This window comes from Anolis sagrei, chromosome 2 (genome assembly GCF_037176765.1).
Source record: "Anolis sagrei isolate rAnoSag1 chromosome 2, rAnoSag1.mat, whole genome shotgun sequence".
NCBI lineage: Eukaryota > Metazoa > Chordata > Lepidosauria > Squamata > Dactyloidae > Anolis > Anolis sagrei.
In genome coordinates, this window is record NC_090022.1 from 292,764,815 (window position 1) to 292,788,786 (window position 23,972).

General features: G+C 42.0%; 1 protein-coding gene across 1 annotated transcript in view; it reads right to left on the minus strand.

Annotated features, from left to right (window-relative positions):
* Nucleotides 1-238: 238 nt before the first annotated feature.
* The window catches only part of PIK3C3 (phosphatidylinositol 3-kinase catalytic subunit type 3), a 171,240-nt gene continuing 147,506 nt past the window's right edge, over nucleotides 239-23,972 (minus strand). The window contains exons 24-25 of the mRNA XM_067464672.1: nucleotides 20,165-20,290; nucleotides 239-917 (exon numbers count right to left, since the gene is read on the minus strand). Coding sequence (XP_067320773.1) covers nucleotides 903-917; nucleotides 20,165-20,290 — 141 coding nt within the window. The 3' untranslated portion in view covers nucleotides 239-902. The remainder of the gene's footprint in view (nucleotides 918-20,164; nucleotides 20,291-23,972) is intronic.

The following is a 23,972-nucleotide window of genomic DNA, read 5'->3' on the forward strand; positions in this document are numbered from 1 at the left end:
TAAAATCACCAATAATTAAATAATAATTACATTTTGAAAGTTTTGTTAAAGTTCTGAAATTTTCACCACCAGAACTTTAGTTTTGTAAGTACTTTAGAACCATTTAGAACCATGGATTGCCCAAGCCTAGTAGTCATTACTCTATCTGGGAAAGAGACTAAGAGACAGGAGATGCGATTTCATATCTGAGGATCCAGGGCTGAGAAAAACATTGAAAAAAAATCAGAGAAAACTTAAGGATGAGTCAAAATAATTTTATTACAGTTGGAGAATTAAGTTAATGTACATTTTTTTCTCATTTTATCCAAGGATATAAACTGTTGGATCTTTCAATCAACTTTCTTTAAAGGACATCAGGAATGCCATTCAAACTCCTTTCAATGTGTATGTTGGAGAGAGGGTGTGCCTTTTGCTTGAATGTGATACAAAGATTTGTCTCTGAAAGACTGGATCAGGCAAAGCTTCCTCCAAAAAGGTGATTGGGCCAATTTTTATAAATAAGTCCATCGAAATGTCAACCCCAAATCCAAGATGCTTCAGTAATGCTATAGGTGAGCACGGATAGTCTGTAATATCCTTCTCTAGGCACCATATGGGGACCTGTTAAGTGCATTAGAAAGCTCTGGTTTCTCAGCAACAGCAAGTGAACAGATATACTTAGAAAACAGCAAGACCTTTTTCTGCTTGTCATCTTTAGCTCTGGATGATTCTCTTTTCCAAATGTCACGGCTGAGATATTGAGATAGCAGAACATCTTCTTGACCTGGTTTTTAAAATGAAAATCCAGGTGAGGTTCACTATCTGAGTTGGTAAAAGATTCAGTACAATCCACTGGACGCCATCTCATGCAGCATAATGGACAGCCATAGAGATGAAGTCTTGTCCGCAGGATTTGACGGTGATCATTTCCTCCAGTACTGGGTGAAAAAGAGAAAGAGAGAGCAAATCAGGCATAAAATGAGACAGGGAAGGCCGTTCTACATTGTTTTCTGCTATTGACTGCACAGTATGACCCCCATATCCATGGAGGATATATTTCTGAACTAACTTGGAACTGGATAACAGTGAATGCTACTGAAATGAAGACTTTTACTAGATGTCATCCTAGAAAGAAATCTTGAAGAACCTACAACATTCTTATTCTCTTGACGAATTTACCAAGTATTCCAGGGTGACTGTATATAGGTAGATTAACCATGGTTACAAGGGTTGGACCATAATGGAATAATAGTTAATTTGGGTAGAATTCTGCCTAGAATCATAGAATCATAGAATCAAAGAGTTGGAAGAGACCTCATGGGCCATCCAGTCCAACCCCCTGCCAAGAAACAGGAATGTTGCATTCAAATCACCCCTGACAAATGAAAATCCAGCCTCTGCTTAAAAGCTTTCAAAGAAGGAGCCTCCACCACACTCCGGGGCAGAGAGTTCCACTGCTGAACGGCTCTCACAGTCAGGAAGTTCTTCCTAATGTTCAGATGGAATCTCCTCTCTTGTAGTTTGAAGCCATTGTTCCGCGTTCTAGTCTCCAAGGAAGCAGAAAACAAGCTTGCTCCCTCCTCCCTGTGGCTTCCTCTCACATATTTATACATGGCTATCATATCTCCTCTCAGCCTTCTCTTCTTCAGGCTAAACATGCCCAGTTCCCTAAGCCGCTCCTCATAGGGCTTGTTCTCCAGACCCTTGATCATTTTAGTCGCTCTCCTCTGGACACATTCCAACTTGTCAATATCTCTCTTGAATTGTGGCACCCAGAATTGGACACAATATTCCAGGTGTGGTCTAACCAAAGCAGAATAGAGGGGTAGCATTACTTCCCTAGATCTAGACACTATGCTCCTATTGATGCAGGCCAAAATCCCATTGGCTTTTTTTGCCGCCACGTCACATTGTTGGCTCATGTTTAACTTGTTGTCCACGAGGACTCCAAGATCTTTTTCACACGTACTGCTCTCGAGCCAGGCGTCACCCATTCTGTATCTTTGCATTTCATTTTCAATCCTATGTTCAATCCTTCCTTCATTTATTGATTTATTGACAGTATTTACATTCTGCCCTTCTCACCCCACAGGGGACTTAGGGCGGATTACAATGCACATATACATGGCAAACATTCTATGTCTTTAACGTAAAGAATTGAGGTTCTTTACTTTAAAAAATTGCCAGACAGTTGAATAGACAGAACTAGATTGCCATTGAATCTCCTTTGAGATATTTAAAAAGAGGATGGATGGATGAGTCTGTAGTTGTGTATTCCTGCATGGTAGGATGGGGTTGGATTGGATAGTATTTGTAGTCCCTTCTAACCCTAAGTTTCTAATATTATCTTACACACACACACACACACACACACACACACATATATGTGTGTGTGTGTGTGCATGTGTGTGTATGCATGCTCTGTTCATTTTGAGTGATAACATAATTCAACGATTGCTGGACGAATTGCCACCAAATTTGGCCACAAGACATCTACTAATCCAAGGAGTGACCATCACTAAAAAAATTGATTTTGTCATTTGGGAGTTTTAAGTGCTGGGGTTTATAGTTCATCTACAATCAAAAAGCATTCTGAACTCCACCAATGAGGGAGCTGAACCAAACTTGGCACACAGAACTCCCATTGTTGTTGTTCATTCACTCAGCAGTTTCTGACTCTTCGTGACCTCCTGGACCAGCCCACGCCAGAGCTCCCTGTTGGCCATCATCTCCCCCAGCTCCTTCAGAGTCAAGCCAGTCACTTCAAGGATGTCATCCATCCATCTTGCCCTTGGTTGGCCCCCCTTCCTTTTTCCTTCCATTTTCCCCAGGATAATTGTCTTCTCTAAGCTTTCCTGTCTCCTCATGATGTGGCCAAAGTACTTCAACTTTGTCTCTACTATCTTTCCCTCCAATGAGCAGTCGGGCTTTATTTCCTGAAGTATGGACTGGTTGGATCTTCTTGCAGTCCAAGGCACTCTCAGAACTTTCCTCCAGCACCACAGTTCAAAAGCATCTATCTTCCTTCGCTCAGCCTTCCTTATGCTCCCATAACCAACAGAAAATATTGTATTTTCTTGTAGTCTTTGGCAACCCTTCTGACACCCCCTCATGACTCCCCCCAGAGGTCCCAACCCCCAGGTTGAGAAATGCTGCCTCAAGGCCATCAAGTCCAACTCCCTTCACCAGGGCAAGAAAACATAAAGTCCTCCTGACAAAGAGCCATCCAGCCATAGATAAGGATAGATATATATGATTCACACATACACACACACATGCATATGGCAGATTTAGTATCATAGAATTGAAAGGGACCCCTAAAGAGGGGCAATTATATGTTGCCTGTTCCAGAGTAGACAAACCAGACAATCTCCACATCAACACTGACAAAGAAACAGCAAGAAATACTGTTTACCCACAAGCATAAAGAAATTACATACATTAGAAACCAATACTTTCTCATTACTTTATTTTCCAGATCACCAGGCTGGGCCATAGCAATGCGTGGCAGGGCATGGCTAGTTCTATATAAATTAGTCTGAAAGACTAATGACTAATCTGTGAAAACAGTCTGTCACTACTATCCCCATACTGTTGTCATCTTAAGAGATAACAATTTAAGGTGGAGAGATAAATTTCCCATTGAGAATAGTTGATTTATAGATGTTCTGGTCATTATGTTTCCAAAGCACTCAGATGCAATGCTTGAGTGTTAGAAGAAACCCAAAGTGACTTTGGATTATTTTGCTGTCAAAACAGAGAGTACGAAAAACTGCTGACAGTCTTTTAATTTGGACCATTCTCACATACAAAACTCAATTGAAAGAATAATTTGGACACACATCTCATTTACAGCTCCAAATAATCTAATAACCCAGAGAAGCAATAGACTCTGTGTTTGCATTATGCGCAATGGTTCAGTCAGCTTTTGGCTCCGTTCATCTGGGAATGGCAAAAGCAGATTTAGAAATGTCCTTCCTCTGAAACAAAACAATGGTAGCAATAAAAGGAATTTAATGTGGTTGACATCAGATTTTCAACTTTACTAAGTGTGGAAAATACAAAAACACATTAGAAAGAGATAAAACTTACCCAAAGTCACCCAAAAGTCTAACCTGTCCTCTGGAAAAATTTTCATACACCCAGAATCTTGTTGGTTTAATACTTGCTTCTTTTAATATAAGGCAACATGGAAGGATTTCAGTTAAGCAATAATATCATAATCATTATCACGGGGTGCCTGCGCCCTACACCACTGGAGAAATTACACTGCTTAGCCGGTATTGCACCACCTGACATCTGCTGGGAAGTAGCAGCCAATAGTGAAAGGACCAAGGCAGAGACATCTCCAGCTCATCCCCTGTTTGGGTATCAGCCAGAACGCCAATGACTTAAATCTAGACATAGTTTTCTAAGATCTATAGAGACACTAGCTGGAACACCTCAGCAAGCGAGAGTCCAAAAGTGGCAGGCTCAAACCCAGAACCTCAACCAATGGCTGATACCAAATGAGAGACTACCCCCTGGGCACACAGATGACTGGGCGACTTGGAAGGCGCTGAACAGACTGCGCTCTGGCACTACAAGATGCAGAGCCAACCTTCAGAAATGGGGCCAAAAAGTGGAATCCACAACATGGGAGTGTGGAGAAGAGCAAAGCACTGACCACCTACTACAATGCAACCTGAGCCCTGCCACATGCACAATGGAGGACCTTCTTGCAGCAACACCAGAAGCACTCCAAGTGGCCAGATACTGGTCAAGGGACATTTAATCAACTACCAAACTCACAAGTTTTGTATTTTGCTTTGTTCTAAAACGTACCTATGCACTTTGTATATGGAGAGGAGGAGGATTAGAACTGCTGCGTAATCTACGTGTATTAGATGGCTGTTATGATACATCTTAGATTAAACATCACTGGCGGCCATTTTTTATGTAATATCTCATAATTTGTTTTAGGGTGTACATTGTAATGTTTATTTATGTTACAGTTTTTATGTCTTAATGGGTTTTCTTTTTTTTATTTCATTTTGATGCTTAATTCTTTTGTTGTAGGTTTTCTGTTGTTACTCTTCATTATCTTGTATTATTGTTGTGTCTGTACCTATCTTAAAACATTGAATGTTTGCTTTTTAACGTGTAAACCATCCTGAATTCTTTTGGGGAGAGAAGGCAATCTAGAAACAAATAATAATAATAATAATAATAATAATAATAATAATAATAATTTTAAACACAAAAAGATGAGTCCACAGCAGACACTCTGCTGGCTGTTGTATTGGATCACATGTCGGATACTTCCCAAATGTCTAGGACTGTGTGATGTATTGGCATTTAACTGAGTGTACATTGACTGGTAATGACAACTGGAACGGAATATGGATTATGAGTTTGGTTATGATTCTACGATAAGACGGAGCGGATTATTTTTAGTGTAATTATATTAGTGTGTATTAGTGATATGTTGATTTTTCGTCGTGCTTTATTGTAAACTGTCTTTTATATGTTGTACACCGCCGTGAGTCGCCCTAAAGGGCTGAGAACGGCGGTCAACAAATGCAGCAAATAAATAAATAAATAAATAAATAAAGTGCAGGTCAAGGTTTTTAGGCACTGCACCCAGTGTGCCGTTCACCATTGGGACCCCCTTGGCTGGCTTGTGCCAGAGTCTTTGCAGTTTGATCTTTAAATCCTCATATCATGTCAGCTTTTCCAGCTGTTTCTCTTTAATCCTGCTATCACCTGGATTACAACATCGACAATCCATACTTTGTTTTTTAACACTATCGTGAGGTCAGGAGTATTGTGCTCCAAAACTCCGTCTGTCTGAATTCGGAAGTCCCAGAGGAGTTTGACATGTTCATTTTCTGTAACTTTTTCCGGCTTGTGATCCCACCAGTTCTTTGTTGCAGGCAAATGGTATTTGTGGCACAGGTTCCAATGAATCATTTGAGCAACGGTGTTATGCCTCTGCTTGTAGTCTGTGTGCACAATCTTCTTGCAGCAGCTGAGGATGTGATCTATGGTTTCATCTGCATCCTTGCAGAGTCTACACTTGGGATCTGTCATCGTCTTTTCAGTTCTGGCTTTGATGGCTTGTTCTTGGGCTGCCAGAATCAGGCCCTCCGTTTCCTTTTCCAAAGTTCCATTTTTTAATAATAATAATAATAATAATAATAATAATAATAATAATAATAATAATTTACATTTTGACTTACTAGTCAACTAATGACTGAATGGGTCTACACTAGATGGAACTAACCACTAAGTTCCGGTCCATTTGGTTGTGCAGTCTTGGATGGTCTATTAATTCTTCATCAGTGCCTTCAGGTCACCATGTCTTTCCCTGACTGATGATTGCAATGACTTACATCTGCATACATTTCCATATGATTAAACTCTTTCAATTCCTCAAGGGCTGTCAAATGTGAGGAGGCAGCAAGCCTGTTTTCTGCTGCCCAAGAAGAATGAAGTCTATTGGTTTCAATATACAGGTATCGCACCACCTGACATTCGCCGGGAAGTAGCAGCCAATAGTGAAAGGACCAAGGCAGAGACATCTCCAGCCCATCCCTTGTTTGGGTATCAGCTAGCACGTCAACAACTTAAATCAAGAAATAGTTTTCTAAGATCTACAGAAACACTCACTGGAACACCCCAGCAAGCGAGAGTCCAAAAGTGGCAGGCTCAAACCCAGAACCTCAATCAATGGCTGATACCGAATGGGAGACTCTCCCCTGGGCACACAGAAGAAGACTGGGCGACTTGGAAGGCGCTGAACAGACTGCGCTCTGGCACCACGAGATGCAAAGCCAATCTTAAGAAATGGGGCTACAAAGTGGAATCCACGACATGTGAGTGTGGAGAAGAGCAAACCACAGACCACCTACTACAATGCAACCTGAGCTCTGCCACATGCACCATGGAAGACTTTCTTGCGGCAACACCAGAGGCACTCCAAGTAGCCAGCTACTGGTCAAAGGACATTTAATCAACTACCAAGCTTGCAAATTCTGTGTTTTGTCTGTTTGTTTGTTTTTGTTAAAAATGTAATACAAATATCTGGTTGCTGATGACATGATAAATAAATATACAGGAAGGTAGATTTCAATTGAACATTAGAAGAACATCTTGACAGTGAGAGTGGTTTGGCAATGGAACCAACTGCCTAAGCCAGGCACGGACAAACTTCAGCCCTCCAGGTAGGCTGTTAGGAATTGTGGGAGTTGAAGTCCAAAACACCTGGAGGGCTGAAGTTTGCCAATGCCTGGCCTAGAGAGATGGTAAAGTTTCCTTCTCTAGATGCCTTCAAAAAGAAGCTGGACAGTATCTGTTGGGGATGATGTAGATGGAGCCAGGAGGTTGGACACAATGGATCAAGAACCCTCCTTCAACTCTAAGATTTAAAAATATTGCAGACATATCCATTGTGTGTATTCTTTGTTGCACAATGGAACAATTAGATGGTACTGGCAAACGCACATTTGGATTCACAGCGGTACAAACCACCATGTAACTACGAGAGTAGATATGTATCCGAAAAGTTTTATAATGATTGATGGAAAAAGCCAGCTAGGCGAAAGAGCATTTCCAATAGTCCAGGAGGGATGTAACATCAGGATTCTTCTGAGTCAACTATAATTGGAGTGGGAGAGTGATAAGTAGAATCATCATCCACTTAAATCTATCTTACATGACTGATTGCACAAGTTTAGTCAAGTAAGCAATTAATTACACCTGCCTGAATTTGCATATGAATAAAACGATGTTGCTGGAAAAAAAAGAAGCTTGAAAGGGATCACATTTCTACTTCCCTGAAAACTGGATTTTGTGACCCGTGCAAATTGTAGAGAGTTCATTCTGCTCCTTGAACACAATATCTGTATGCCTATATTAGTCCACAAATTAGAGGATCTGCTTCCAATATCTCAGAAAGAGGCACTTTTCATTCAATTAGGAAGGAAAATGATATTTTCCCTCATTTTAGAAGCAACTTTAAACATTGGTTAATTATTCTTAACTAGAGAACTTTCATAAATGGTGATAGCAGGCGCCTTATTAGGAGCAGTAGGGTGCCCATGGGAGCCCTCAGTGGTGCAGTGAGTTAAACCGCTGAGCTGCTGAACTTGCTGACCAAAAGGTCACAGGTTTGAATCCAGGGAGCGGCTTGAGCTCCTGCTGATAGCCCTAGCTTCTGCCAACCTAGCAGTTTGAAAACATGCAAATGTGAGTAGATCAATAGGTACCACTCCAGCAGGAAGGTAATGGCATTTCATGCAGTCATGCTGGCCACATGACCTTGAAGGTGTCTACAGACAACGCTGGTTTTTCGGCTTAGAAATTGAGATGAGCACCAACCCCCCAGAGTTGGACACGACTGGACTTAATGTCAGAGGAAAACCTTTGCCTTTACTATGGTGTCCATGTGATATACCACAGGCCCTCGATATTCACTGGGGTTTTGTTTCAGGACTCAATCTGAATGTCAGTGGATCCTCAATCCCATTATAGATGTGGCATAGTAAAACATCATTTCTTATATAAAATAGCAAACAATTCAAATAAGCCTGTGTATTTGTAAAATGGTGGAGTGGTACAACAGGACATGCCTATACATCCTTGTATCACTCAGCATGTAGCAAAATCAAAGATTGCTTTTTGGGAATACCTGTGCCAACCTGTAACCCAACTTGAGTCGACATATGGCTGAGAAAAACAGGCTATAAATATTGTAAATAAATAAATATTGAAAATATTTTGACCTGTGTTTTGTTGAATCTATGAATGTAGAACCTGTAGATATAGAAGGATGACTCTACATGGGGATGTTGTTCCTGAGATGGAGTTGATCTTCAGGCATGATTTTTTTGGAGCAAAGATTCTTATTTATTCGTTCATTTGCTTATTTTGAATGATACCTCCCAGAATTCCAGTCAACATGGTTATGCTGTCTGAGGGATTCTCAGAAATGCAGTCCAAAAAAGTAATAGTTCTGAGTTCTGGATGAGTGTGACTATACAACAGTTGTGACTTTGAGGGGTTCTTATTGAACACTGTGCCTGCTTCACCGTTGTTGTTCCTATCTATGGGAAAACACCATGAACCTGCCACAGGGCTTCCTCATCCTAATTCATTCAGAAGGACTTTGCCATTGCCTTCCTCAGAAACTGAGAAAGTGTGACTTGCTCAAGATCACTCAGTGGTATTCCATAGTAGAGGAGGGCTTCAAACCTTCATCTCCTAGAGTTCTGATCCAGCACTCAAACTGCTGCACCTTGCTGGCTCTACAACTATCTGCATGGATCAAACAGGTAAAACATAGTGATCCTTAACCAGATAACATGTACACCTTTGTTTTTTTCTTCTTCTAATGACAGCTACATATGGTCTTTCAAGTTCTAGGTCAAAGAAGTCCCATCAAAGAGAAAGTACTCAACCTTTATTTGATCACTTTCCCTATTTGTTACTTTCCTAGTTTTCTAGTTTTTCACAAATAAAAATAAAACTTGAAAGATTCCTTATTGTCTCATTCACTTGCCAGACAGGTTTTTGATTACATTGCTAATCCAGCAGATGATCCTGAAATCATTTCTCCTTTGCATTTCCCTTCCAGTATACTATTTAGGTTAATGTTGGGACCGACTTGCACATCATAATGCAGCCGGCCCTCCACACTTGTGGGTTTGCTTTTTGCAGATTTCACTATGTATGGACTTGATTAATATGGTATTTTCTAGGACTAAATCCTCCAGTATGAGTATGTAATCAAAATCCAATGGAAGATGACCATACTTTACTTTTCTTGTAGAGGTTTTCAATTGGCTTCCTCTAAGACTAATGGAGAAAGACTTGTCCAAGATCATTAGGGGGTTTCCGGAGCCCTGCAATGGGTTAAACCAGTGGTTCTCAACCTGGGGTCCCCAGATGTTTTTGGCCTACAACTCCCAGAAATCCCAGCCAGTTTACCAGCTGTTAGGATTTCTGGGAGTTGAAGGCCAAAAACATCTGGGGAACCACAGGTTGAGAACCACTGGATTAAACCCTTGTGCCGGCAGGACTGAACACAGAGAAGTCAGAGGTTCGAATCCGGGAGAAGTGCGGATGAGCTCCCTCTGTCAGCCCCAGCTTCCCATGTGGGGACATGAGAGAAGCCTCCCACAAGGATGGTAAAACTTCAAAACATCTGGGCGTCCCCTGGGCAATGTCCTTGCAAACCACCAATTCTCTCACACCAGAAGTGACTTGCAGTTTCTCAAGTTGCTCGTGACACACACAAACAGTGGATTTCCATGGTTGAGTGTAGATTTGAACCCTGGCCTTCAAACCACTACACCACAATGGCTCTTGTTTCAGCTTCTACTGAACTATATTGAAGGAATTTCGCACTCTAATATAAGACACCACTCTGCTAGCTTTAGTGATTCAAAATATGTTGCTCAGCAGCACAGCAGTTGGCCCAAGTGCGAGTCTGATTTAAAAAGAAACTTTCCTGTGCCTGACTATTTTTTTAGGCTACTTTATCATGCAGATTGGTCTCCAATGGGAAACTGTCAAGGACTGCTGTACCGCTTGAAATAAAGCACCAAAAAAGCCACCTGGAAAAAAAAAGAGTAAGAGCTTGGTGTTGACACTTCCCTGTTAATTAAACTTGATATCCATCAGTAATAATATATATTTACTTTTGCAAAAAGAGGCTCGTAAACTGCAGGGGGTGGGGGAGTAATTGGGGCTGTTGCTTACACTTGTTGAGATAAGAGGGTTTAATAATGCCAGCTGTTGGAGAAACCATCGTATTTCATTTGCTCAGTGTGCCAGTTTGCTCAAGAGTGAAAGCGGCAATTATTTCGGCCCCTAATTAAAAGACGTCTGGGAGAAAACGGTGTCTGGAATTTTGTTAATGTCTTAAGTATGTGTACTGATTTTTTTCAGATGCAGAACATCGGTATTCTGCAAAAGCAAAATGCATGTTGATGTGTTATGTTGATGCATGTTGATTTCTCGTTTTCTCGAGAAATCAACATGCATCAACATAACACATCAACATGCATTTTGCTTTTGCAAAAGCAAAGAAAACCAAAGTGCTGTTCCAGCAGTCACCAGCCATCCCCTCCCCAATGCCAGAGATACAACTTAATGGTGTAACATTAGAAAATGTTGACCATTTCCGCTACCTTGGCAGCCACCTCTCCACCAAAGTCAACATCGACACCGAAATACAACACCACCTGAGCTCTGTGAGTGCAGCATTTTCCCGAATGAAGCAGAGAGTGATTGAGGACCGGGACATCCGTAGGGATACCAAGGTGCTTGTCTATAAACCTATTGTCCTCCCAACCCTGCTCTATGCCTGCGAATTGTGGACTGTCTACAGACGTCACATGCAACTCCTAGAACGATTCCATCAGCGCTGCCTCCGGGAAATCCTGCAAATCTCTTGGGAAGACAAGCGGACAAACGTCAGCGTGCTGGAAGAAGCAAAGACCACCAGCATTGAAGCGATGGTCCTCTGCCATCAACTCCGCTGGACCGGCCACGTTGTCCGGATGCCCGTCTCCCAAAGCAGTTGCTCTACTCCAAACTCAAGAAAGGAAAACGGAATGTTGGTGGACAGGAAAAGAGATTTAAAGATGGGCTCAAAGCCAATCTCAAAAACTCTGGCATAGACACTAAGAACTGGGAAGCCCTGGCCCTTGAGCGCCCCAGATGGAGGTCAGCTGTGACTAGCAGTGCTGCAGAATTCGAGGAGGCACGAGTGGAGGGTGAAAGAGAGAAACGTGCCAGGAGGAAGGCGCGTGAAGCCAACCCCGACCGGGACCGCCTTCCACCTGGAAACCAATGCCTTCACTGTGGGAGAAGATGCGGGTCAAGAATAGGGCTCCACAGCCACCTACAAACCCACAAAAATAGTCATCAAGGAAGACCATCTTACTCGTCCAACGAGGGATCGCCTAAGTAAGTAAGTAAGCATGTCGATATGTAGATACCTATACTTTATGGCCTTTGTATGGGCTTCTGTAAGCTGCCCCGAGTCCTTTTTGGGAGAAGGTGGTGGGGTATAAATAAGGATGATCATGATGATGATTATTATTATTACAAATGGACATTCAGTTGCACATTTGAGCATGAACTGAATTTGCATTATGTTGCTTAAGGGTTTTGCAGCACAATCGCTGCCTAATTCTTCACAGAGATTTACGTTATGCAGCTCGGACAAAGCAAGGTTGAGGGAACGGTAGACGCATTGAGAAAGAAAAGGAACAAAGAGCCATCTGAGAGGGTTACCAGTGAAAACTGGAGAAAGCTCACATATCTTTAATGCACAACTATGGAAGGCAGGGAGCTACATTAGTTCCCCAGGATACTATTCCTCCCTGCGCCTGAAAAAATGAATTTTGTTGTTGTCCCAAATACTTTCTTGAGGGCCTTTCCATTATGTTTTGTACATTCCTGGGTCATTTTAGATTAAGACCTCAAGTATCAAACTGCAAGGTAATTGTGAAGAATGTTCTGTAAACAAATCAGAGCAGCTACACAGAAAATATCATTCTTTTTAATATGTGTAGGCCTTAGTGTAACAAAATAGTCAACCAGGAGATACCACCTAACGCAGGGATGTAAATACCCACAATCTGGGCCTGTCATGTATCATATTCTGCAGTTGATGGTGGTTGTTGGTGGTAGACCTAGTGGTTGGTGATGGAAGGGTTAATGCAAGTCTTAGTTCTAATGGGTTGAGTAATCTGTAAGTAAAAATCCATGGGTGAAATCAAAAGATGGGTTGCAGCTAGGTGTTCTGGATATAAGGAGCTAACCTTGGGACTAATCTTCAGGATAAAAGTATTTATCTTATCTTGGTGGTAGATGCTGCTGGTTTCCCCCCAGGTTTGTGGATTTTCGGTGTCCTGACATGTCTCTTGAACTTTTGGAATCCTGGAACCTTGAATCTTTGGACTGGCTTTTAACTATGGTATAGACTCTTGATCCCTGGACTTTGTTTACTTAACTCTCGGCGTTTGACCACTGGAGCGGACCCTTTGACTTCGGAGTTATCTTGAACCTGCAACAGTGTTTGCTGTTTTTGTTTTATATTCTGTGGCTGAGTGCAATCTTTATGTTTTATATTTTGGACTATTAAAACAGCCAGAAATTAAGTTCTGTTTTAATTAAACTGCTTGATACAAACTGGGTTTTTGTTTGATTCACCTCTGCCTAAATAACGGCAGAGCCCTGGCATTGTGACAGAGCCCATAGAACTGATTGTGGCAGCTGATGTTCAATACCATTACAAGAACACAATGGTTCCCACCTTTGCCACCTTAAAGAAGACGTTGGCATCACTGTCACATCCCACTTGCTGGCACACTCCAATTTTGAATTACGTGGGGGAAAAGAAGGGGGGAGTTAAAACTAAGGCATCCCAAGAAAGAGTTGTGTTTTTTTTAAAAAGAAGTAAGGCAAAGCAAAAAATGGATGACCGAGATCAAAACTGTAAGCTCTGATTTATTAGTCCAACCCAGAAAACGCATTACTGGCAAAAGAACTCTGAGAAATGGAAACCCATCACAAAGGTCTGAAGAAGGAACACCTGCCATCTTCTCTTCAGGAGGGGAGAAAGCAAATGCCGTTAGTTGGTTTTTCGCCCACTTTGGATCTAAATAACTGTCTCCAGTCTGCCAAGGTGTATTAAAATGAAAGAGGCAGAGGGGAAAAAAAAGAGACACTGCATGCCATTGGTATCAAAGGAAGCCGCCCCAGGCGATCCTCAGACTTTGTGATTTTATGCTCAGAAACAAAGATAAGCCTTCTGAAAGCTATTGGGAACTGATAGTTTAGGGGACAAGGCTTTGAATGATAAACTGCATTGTCCAGTTTAGTTATTTCTTTCAATCACTATATTTTTAAATTTCAGTTTCACTTTATTGATAGTTTACTTATTTTCTAGCTTGGATCCTATTGGTTGGTTCCAACTAGAGTAGACTCCACTTACTGATCTATTGACAGGTAGATCCTATTGATTCAATGGGTCATCTCTAGTTGGGAAAATCAACAGGCCTTAAGCCCTTAAGTGCTGAACATTTTTACTGATACTGATTTATTATCCTTTACTAAAATGATTGGGACTAGAAGTTTTTGGGATTTTTTTAAAAAAAATACTTTTTAGAACATTTATATTTGCATATGGTCTTAGGTACATAAAGAGACGTGTTGAAGATGGGATCCATGGGTATGATTTTGCAATTTACATTTTCAGAATTTTGGACAAGGGTTGTTCAATGAGTGAGTCCCAGGACTGGGCAAAAGGCAGGATATAAATAAAATTAAAATGCAAATTAAGGAAAATAAAGAAGTAGCCAAAACCCCAATACAGCTGCATAGGAGGCAGTCAGGTTTGGCCAACCCAGCGTCAACAGCAATCCTAACCCTGTCAGAAACCAATGGATCAGGAATCCCAAAAGAGTCAGACTCTGACTCTGATTCAAAACCTTTCCAACCAGAGAGCTCATGCTTCTCAATGCAGAGATAATTGAGTGCCTATCTGTAGATAGGCAGATTGCTTCTTTGGGATGAACTGCTGCATGTCCTGTAAAGAAGGATCAACATCAAGGTTGGCATGAAGACTCAACTGGAGCTGATAGGAATCATAGAATCAAAGAGTTGGAAGAGACCTCATGGGCCATCCAGTCCAACCCCCTGCCAAGAAGCAGGAATATTGCATTCAAATCACCCCTGACAGATGGCCATCCAGCCTCTGTTTAAAAGCTTCCAAAGAAGGAGCCTCCACCACACTCCGGGGCAGAGAGTTCCACTGCTGAATGGCTCTCACAGTCAGGAAGTTCTTTCTCATGATCAGATGGAATCTCCTCTCTTGTAGTTTGAAGCCATTGTTCCTTGTCCTAATCTCCATGGAAGCAGAAAACAAGCTTGCTCCCTCCTCCCTGTGGCTTCCTCTCACGTATTTATACATGGCTATCATGTCTCCTCTCAGCCTTCTCTTCTTCAGGCTAAACATGCCCAGCTCCTTAAGCCACTCCTCATAGGGCTTGTTCTCCAGACCCTTGATCATTTTAGTCACCCTCCTTTGGACACATTCCAGCTTGTCAATATCTCTCTTGAATTGTGGTGCCCAGAATTGGACACAATATTCCATGACAGAGAGACAAAGCAGGTAAAGACACCTTTGCATCTTAACTTCCAGAATAAGGGCTCTCTCTTGATTGGGAGACAGCTAATATGGCATAGTGGTTTGAGTGTTGGACTACAAATCAAGGGAACAGGATTTAACCCCACTCAGCATGGATACCCACCTCGGATGAGTTACACAATCTTAGGGTACATCAATACTGGATAATCAATGCATTATGACACCACTTTAACTGTCAGGGCTCAATGATATGGAATTATGGAAATTGTAGTTCTTCGGCAGAAACTGCAAAAGATCTTCTAAAACTACAATTCCCATGAGTCTGTAGCTGTTGCAATATCTTTTTGGCACACAGAAGAATAGAAATATCATCATCACCATCATCATCATCACCACCATCATGCATACTTGGCTACATCGTTTTTCAGAACTTCTGGGTCAGGCATCAGGTTGCCAACCCAGAAATTGCCCCAAATACATCAATCATTTCAAGGTCTAGCCAACATGGATAATATTACAAATAAATCTTTTTGCACTATGATGACGCACAGCCTAGATTTTTCTGTAACTTGTCAAAGGAATTGGGAAGACCATGTAGCCTTGGACTCTTCAGAATGACACACTGTCACCAATTCCTTACCTAACAGCAATGATAACTGATGTAAAAGCATTTCTTCTACTAAGCAAGTCAGAAGTTGGAGACACTTTTGGCAGTTTCAATTAGATTTACTGGAAATCCACAGGCAGGGAAAAATCAGGGTTTTTTTTTTTTAAATAAAACTCTAAAGTTCCTTCAACCAGCATGGATACTGGTCATGCTGGCTGCAAGTTTCACTGACTTGTATTGTGAAAAGAATCCCACCTCCCCAATCTATGATAATCCAGTGTGCGGGTACAGCTGTACCAGGAGCTCCAATTTTGTTTGCTTTGCATTTAATGTTTGTTATAGTCTTAAGTTTCAGGGACTCTGCAGATAGGTGGCTTCTTTTGGCTGCAACCATAGGGCAAGCCACCTGTCAATTATAGTTAGGTTCCCTGGTCCCGCCCCCTTTGGGTTTTTGGAGGAAATAGGAGCCTTTTTGAGTTCAGTCCACACAGAGAAGCTTTCCATTCAGGACATAATACCAAGAGCTCCTGTAGAAAGCTTCGTCTTCTACGGCTTGGCTGGGGAGATATACAGCCTACAGCTTGACCGGGGTTGTACAGCCTTACAGCTCCTTTGCTGAAGGACTTCATTCAGCCATCACGGAAGCCTGAATTCTTTTCCCCTGGAAGTCTACAAAGCTCTGCTTGGTAAGGGTCTCTCACGGAAGCCAGAAGCAGTTGGTACTGGGTGTAGGGGCTCCACGTCAACAGAGGCAAAGACAGACTGCCCAGATTAGAAGTTAAGGATTTCCCCATTAGTTAATGTACAGTTTATGAAGATAGTGCCTGTTTCCTGTGGACAAGATTGAAAGAGCCAATAGACTGTTAAGAAAGCTTTAAAGTATCTGTTTGTTTTCATCAATAAAGAACTTTGTTGAACCTTTAAGCAATCTAAAGACTCTGTTTTAAGGAAATCCAAGGGCTTTTAATCTGAGGCAGCCCCGGCGTCCCATTGGGCGCATGGAATGTATGTCCTGTCTACAGTCTTATGCACAGGCCCAGCGTGCGACAGCACATCCAGGTTTGAGGGAAACATATGGTTACAACAGCTACAACCACGACAGGCAAAAATAAAGAGTGCATTAAGCTCTCGATTTTCATGCTGTAAGGGTCATAGGGCTCTTGAGAAAATTGAAAAACTACAAATAAAACAACAGCAATGTTTTTCAGCTGATAGAACACCTCTCTATGGACATTGACCTTCAAGCTGACCACATAATTGTGCCAAAAGACCTAGAAATGCCTAGTATGTGTTCTCTATAGGAATTATTACCTTATCCAGGAAAACTCTTTGGTCAACCTTTGGCAGAAGTTGATCATAGAATCAGACTGGCTGACCCAGAGATTCCTAGAGAGAACATATGGGAGGTCTGACTTGGCCATGGTGGTCCACGCCCTGGTTGCATCCCGCATAGATTACTGCAACACACTCTACATAGTGTTGCCTCTGAAGACTGTTCGGAAGCTCCAGCTAGTCCAACGCTCAGCAGACAGGTTGCTCATAGAGTTGCATACAACTCCCTTGCTACGCCAGCTCCACTTGCTGCACATTAGCTTCTGAGGACAATGCAAAGTGCTGGCCTTGATCTATAAAACCCTAAACAGTTCTGGCCCAGCTTACCTTTTCAAACGTATCTCCATCTATGAACCTCCAAGGACTTTAAGATCGTCTGGAGTGGCCCTGCTCTTGGTCCCACCACCATCGCACTCATATTTGGTGGGAACAAGAATCAGGCCCTTCTTGGTGGTGGCCCCTCGGCTATGAAAAACCCTCCCTAATAAGATCAGATCTGCCCCCTCCCTCATGACCTTCCGGAAGAAACTGAATTCCTGGTTGTGGGATCAAACGTTTGCAGAATAGATTGTTTAAATGGATTGTTTTAGCTCACAGCAATGGATTGATTTGGAAGACGACGTGAAATGGTGAACTGTTTTAATGTATTCATAATTGTTTTTAATGTATGCTAAGTATATTTTATGCTTTGATTTTATTGTTCGGCACTGAATGGTGCCTGCTGGTAGCCGTCCTAAGTTCCTGTTTGGAGGTGAGAAGGACGAGATAGAAATGCTCCTAATAAATAAATAATAAATATGAATCAAATTTGCTAAAATTAAACCTGCAAATGTGTACATTTTTGCAGAAAGAATGATGGCTGGCTGCAATCCTGAATGGCTCAGTGTAGCATAGTAGGTCAACATGTCAAGTTGAGACATGCATCCTCTCCCTCCTACCTTCCCTGGTGATACTCAGCTTCACAGGGAGCAAGAAAGATCTCAGTAGAATTGGACAGATGCAAAATAAATATAGTAATGTGGAAATATCTGGAAAATGTCAGCATTTACAACATAATTTCACACCAGGCTGAAGGAAAGGCTTCTAGGAACCTGCCTGTTCTTCTAGGGAATGGCCATTAGGACATGCATATAAAGGAAACATGGAGACCAACACTCCTCTACTTCCAAAATAAGTGATCTGTCTAGTTTCAGAAAGAGCCAACATGTTGTAGTGGTTTGAGCACTGAACTATGGTTCTGGAGATCAGGGTTCAATTCCCTGCTCAGCCATAAAGCCAACTGGGTGAGCCACACACGTTCAGCCCCAGAAGACACAGGTCCACAGTTTGGGGGTCCTCCTGGACTCGGTGCTGATGCTTGATGCTCAGGTGTCAGCAGTGGCCGGGAGGGCCTTTGCACAGTTAAAACTTGTGCGCCAGTTGTGACCGTACCTCAAGAAGTCTGACTTGACCATGGTGGTCCATGCCTTAGTTACCTCAAGATCGGACTACTGTAATGCACTCTACGTAGAGCTGCCCTTGAAGACGGTTCGGAAACTACAGCTGGTGAATAGGTCAGCGGCCAGATTGTTAACTGGAGCAAGTTACAGGGAGCAGTCAACACTCCTGTTTAAACAGCTCCACTGGCTGCTGATAAGTTTCTGGTCCCAATACAAGGTGCAGGTTATTACCTATAAAGCTCGAAAAGGTTCAGGACCCGCCTATCTTCGTGACCACATCCTCCCCTATGAGCCCACACGGTTCTTAAGTTCTTCCAGGGATGCTCTTCTCTCGCTCTCATCCCCGTCTCAGGCGCAGTTGGTGAGGACGAGAGAGATGGCATTTTCGGTGGTGGCCCCTCGTCTCTGGAACTCCCTCCCTAGTGAGATTAGGCTGGCACCCTCCCTACTCACATTCCGTAAGAAATTAAAGACATGGATGTTTCGCTGTGCATTCAACTGACAACCCCTATGACAAATGATTTGTATCATGACCTGAATCATGACCTGAATCTGAATTCCTATATTACATTACTATCTATCTATCTATCTATCTATCTATCTATCTATCTAAGTTAAGATGAATTGATTATGTTTAATTGCTCTGTTTCCATTCTATTTCCTATGCCACTATGCATTTCTATCCACCGTTGAACCACCCTATCCTTTAACCAGTTTGCATAGTTCCTTCTTCCCACTCTTCCAAAAATTAGTCTGCTGTTGCTTTGATGGGTTGTTGTAGGTTTTTTCGGGCTATATGGCCATGGTCTAGAGCAGGGGTCCACAAACTTTTTAAACAGAGGGCCAGGTCACAGTCCCTCAAACTGTTGGAGGGCCGGATTATAATTTGAAAAAAAAACATGAATGAATTCCTATGCACACTGCACATATCTCATTTGTAGTGCAAAGAACACTTAAAAACAATACAATAATTAAAATGAGGAGCAATCCTAAACTTATTAGTATTTCAATGAGAAGTGTTTGCCTGCTTTTGGCTGATAAGATAGGATTATTGTTGTTGTGTGCTTTTGTTACAGACTTAGGTTGACCCTAAGCGAGGGCCGGGTAAATAACCTTGGAGGTCCACATTCGGCCCCCGGGCCTTAGTTTGAGGACCCCTGGTCTAGAGACATGTTGCTTTGATGTTTGTTTATTACTGTTTTTGCTGTTTTATGCTATTTTAACTCGTTATTATTCTGTTTTTAATTGCATTGTGCCCTGGGCTTGGCCCCATGTAAGTCGCCCCAAGTCCCTTCGGGGAGAAGGAGGTGGGGTAGAAAAAGAAACTTCAACAACTCCTTCTCCTCCTTCGGATTTCCATACACCAGAAATGACTTGAAGGCATACAATGACAATAGGATGCATGGCACAGTATTAAATGTAGTGTCACAAGAGGCAATGATGGTCATGTTTCTAGCTGGCTTTCAAAGTGGATTAGAGAAGTTAATTGTCTAAATGCAGGTAGTTATCGTGTCATTGGATATGATAAACATCACTGAACAGAAGTGGAAAATATCATTTATGGATTGGTAAATATCCCAGAAGCACCTACCTTGGAACTCCTGGAAGACTAACCAGACAGATACTTGTTCTGGTCCAGAAGAGTTCTTTTGGTTGTCTTACCTGGGCAAATTTGTGGATCTGCTCCACCATAGCTGCGAAGAGCGCATGAACACTTTCATCAATAAGGCTTTGCATGTAGTGCACAGCTTCTTCATCGGAAAGATCCAGGCGGAACTTGTCTTGAACCTGCAAAGAAAAAAGAAGCAGCTAGGACCATCTTTTTAGAGAAGCACAAGACGTGCACATATTGTCCACCTAGCAAGCATCAAGCTAAGTACACGTTTGCTCTTGTGGCTCAACAATGGCTTCAAATGTCTTGAAACTACAAGAAAGGAGATTCCACTTGAACATGAGGAAGAACTTCCTGACTGTGACAGCTGTTCAGCAGTGGAACTCTCTGCCCCGGAGTGTGGTGGAGGCTCCTTCTTTGGAGGCTTTTAAACAGAGGCTGGATGGCCATCTGTTTGGGGTGCTTTGAATGCAATTTTCCTGCTCCTTGGCAGAATGAGGTTGGACTGGATGACCCATGAGGTCTCTTCCAACTCTATGATTTGCAGAAAGCAACTTGGGCAACAGACTTCAATATTATGGCTGAAAATAGTTCTGCATTCTGTACACATGCTGAGTGTTACTAGCTTTCCTTGTTTTAAGAAATAAAACTTAACAACCATAAAGATCGAAATCAAAAATTGCTGAATATATTACTTGCAAATAAAATACATCTCTACCATATTTATAACAGATGTTTATAACTAAGTCTATGAAAGCTTATGCTATCAACTTCTTTCTCTAAGTTTCAAAGATGGTAAAAGTTCTCCTTGCTTCCTCACCACTACATGAGGTTGTGTGAGTGTGTTTTGTCCAGTTTTTGTGAACAACTTATTTTGGGAAAAAAATGAATTAGTATAAAACTGATAAAAATAGAAGCAGCACAGGGTTAAACATCTTTCGAGCAAAAATGGGCAACAGATGTATGGATATTATTAAAGACTTATAGATATTATTATAGGCATATAGATATTATTATTATAGATATTATATAATTATTATTATTATAGATGTATACATATTATTATACATGTATATAGATATTATTATTATAGATGTATAGATATTATTGACAGACAGACAGATATTATAATTATTATAGTCATATAGACATTATTACAGACATACAGATATTATTATAGATATGTATATATTATTGTTATAGACATACTAGCTGTGCCCTGCCACGCGTTGCTGTGGCCTATAGTAAAACTTATCAAAGTTGAGGTAGATATCTGGACTATTATGAAAGAGAGGTCCCTACCTATTCCTTCCCCCTTTTCCTCCCCCTTTCTCTACTTTCTTCCTTCTCTACCTCTTTCTTTCCTTCTTTCACTACTTGGTTTCATCCTTCTCTCTTTCCTTCATTCCCCTTTCTTCCTTTGCCTTTCTTCCCTACCTGTTTGCTTCCTTCTTTCACTTTTTATTTCCTTTTATTTCACCACCATCATAACAATAACAATAACAATAATGCAATGCATTGCCTCTGGGACTTGACACCTCTCCCATTCCCCCTAAAAGGGTCTCATAGGAACAATAGCATAATAATAATAATAATAATAATAATAATAATAATAATAATAATAATAGAAATAACAACCTTTACCCGCCACGTGTTGCTGTGGTCAATCTTCCCTCTTTCTCTCCTTCTTTCCCTCCTTCCTTCCTTCCTTCCTTCCTTCCTTCCTTCCTTCCTTCCTTCCTTCCTTCCTTCCTTCCCATCTTTCCTTCTCCTCTTCTTTCTCTATCTCCTTCCTTCCCCCTTTCTCTATCTCTTTCCTTCCTTCCCCCTTTCTCTTTCTCTTCTGCTGTCTCTCTTTTCTTTCCTTCCATCTTTCCTTTTCTTTCCTTTTCTTCTTCCTCTAACTTTCCTTCCTTCCCCCTTTTTCTTTACCTCCCTTTGTCTTTCTTCCTTCTTTCCTTCCTTCCTGTCTTTCCTAGATTTTGACAGGGCGGGAAGGGGCGGGGTGGGGTTTGGAGGTGGCCTGAAGTAAAAGGAGGTAAGATTGGGGCAGGGGAGTGATGGAGCGTGGGGTTGCGTGTGTGTTTGTACCTTGTGGGTTGTGTTATGGGCACGGGGATTTTGGTTAAGTTTCGTTGGGGGATTTTTGAGTTTTGTTGTTTTGCCGTTTTGTGAGTGTGTTGTTGTGTTGTTTTTCATTTTGAGTAGATATGTTTGTACCTTGTGGGTTGTGTTATGGGCACAGGGATTTTGGTTAAGTTTCGTTGGGGGATTTTTGAGTTTTGTTGTTTTGCCGTTTTGTGAGTGTGTTGTTGTGTTGTTTTTCATTTTGAGTAGATATGTTTGTACCTTGTGGGTTGTGTTATGGGCACAGGGATTTTGGTTAAGTTTCGTTGGGGGATTTTTGAGTTTTGTTGTTTTGCCGTTTTGTGAGTGTGTTGTTGTGTTGTTTTTCATTTTGAGTAGATATGTTTGTACCTTGTGGGTTGTGTTATGGGCATGGGGATTTTAGTTAAGTTTCGTTGGGGGATTTTTGAGTTTTGTTGTTTTGCCATTTTGTGAGTGTGTTGTTGTGTTGTTTTTCATTTTGAGTAGATATGTTTGTACCTTGTGGGTTGTGTTATGGGCACAGGGATTTTGGTTAAGTTTCGTTGGGGGATTTTTGAGTTTTGTTGTTTTGCCGTTTTGTGAGTGTGTTGTTGTGTTGTTTTTCATTTTGAGTAGATATGTTTGTACCTTGTGGGTTGTGTTATGGGCATGGGAATTTTGGTTAAGTTTCGTTGGGGGGTTTTTGAGTTTTGTTTCCTCGTTGGATGCCCCTAACAAATTTATATATATAGATAGCTATCACAGGCATATATAAATGTCCAATCTCGATAAAATAGTAAAGAATAGAGACTTCACACTGGCAACCAAGATCCATTGCCTAGTCAAAGCCATGGTATTCCCTGTAGTAACCTAGGAATGTGAGATCTGGACCTTAGGGAAGGCTGAGCGAAGGAAGAGAGATGCTTTTGAGCTGTGGTGCTGGAGGAAAGTTCTGAGAGTGCCTTGGACTGCGAGAAGATCCAACCAGTCCATCCTCCAGGAAATAAAGCCCGACTGCTCATTGGAGGGAAGGATACTAGAGACAAAGTTGAAGTACTTTGGCCACATCATGAGGAGACAGGAAAGCCTAGAGAAGACAATTATGCTGGGGAAAGTGGAAGGTAAAAGGAAGAGGGGCCGACCAAGGGCAAGATGGATGGATGGCATCCTTGAAGTGACTGGACTGACCTTGAAGGAGCTGGGGGTGGTGCCGGCCGACAGGGAGCTCTGGCGTGGGCTGGTCCATGAGGTCACGAAGAGTCGGAGATGACTGAACGAATGAACAACAACAACATATATATGTTATAGACTTCATTTCCCAGAATTCCTTCCCATATGGGTGAGCTTTCTGGGCACACACACACACACAGAGGGAATCCCTCCTGTGTGAGTTTGCCGGTGAGGCACCTCCATGCTGCTGACAGTGGGAAAGGAAAGGAAGGAAAGGGAGGAGGTGGCTCTGGAGGAGGGTGTCCCCCTCCCTCTCTCTCTCCCTCCTTCCCTCTCTCTGAATCCTTTGGGAAGAGAGAGGCAGGGGGTAGCAAGAGGGATATACTGGCCACCTTTCCCTCCCTCTCTCAAGCCTCCTCTCTCTCAGCTGTTGTGTTTTTTTCCCTCGTGCAGGAGGGAGGGGAGGGGGAGGGTGTTCTTTTAACGCATGCCCTGTATAATCATTTAGATTTGGGGGGGGGGGGGGGGGGTAAATTCGTTCCGGGTAATTTTTTTTTTTTTTTAGTGAAGGACATAGATTGCTTTAGTTGGTGTCTTGTG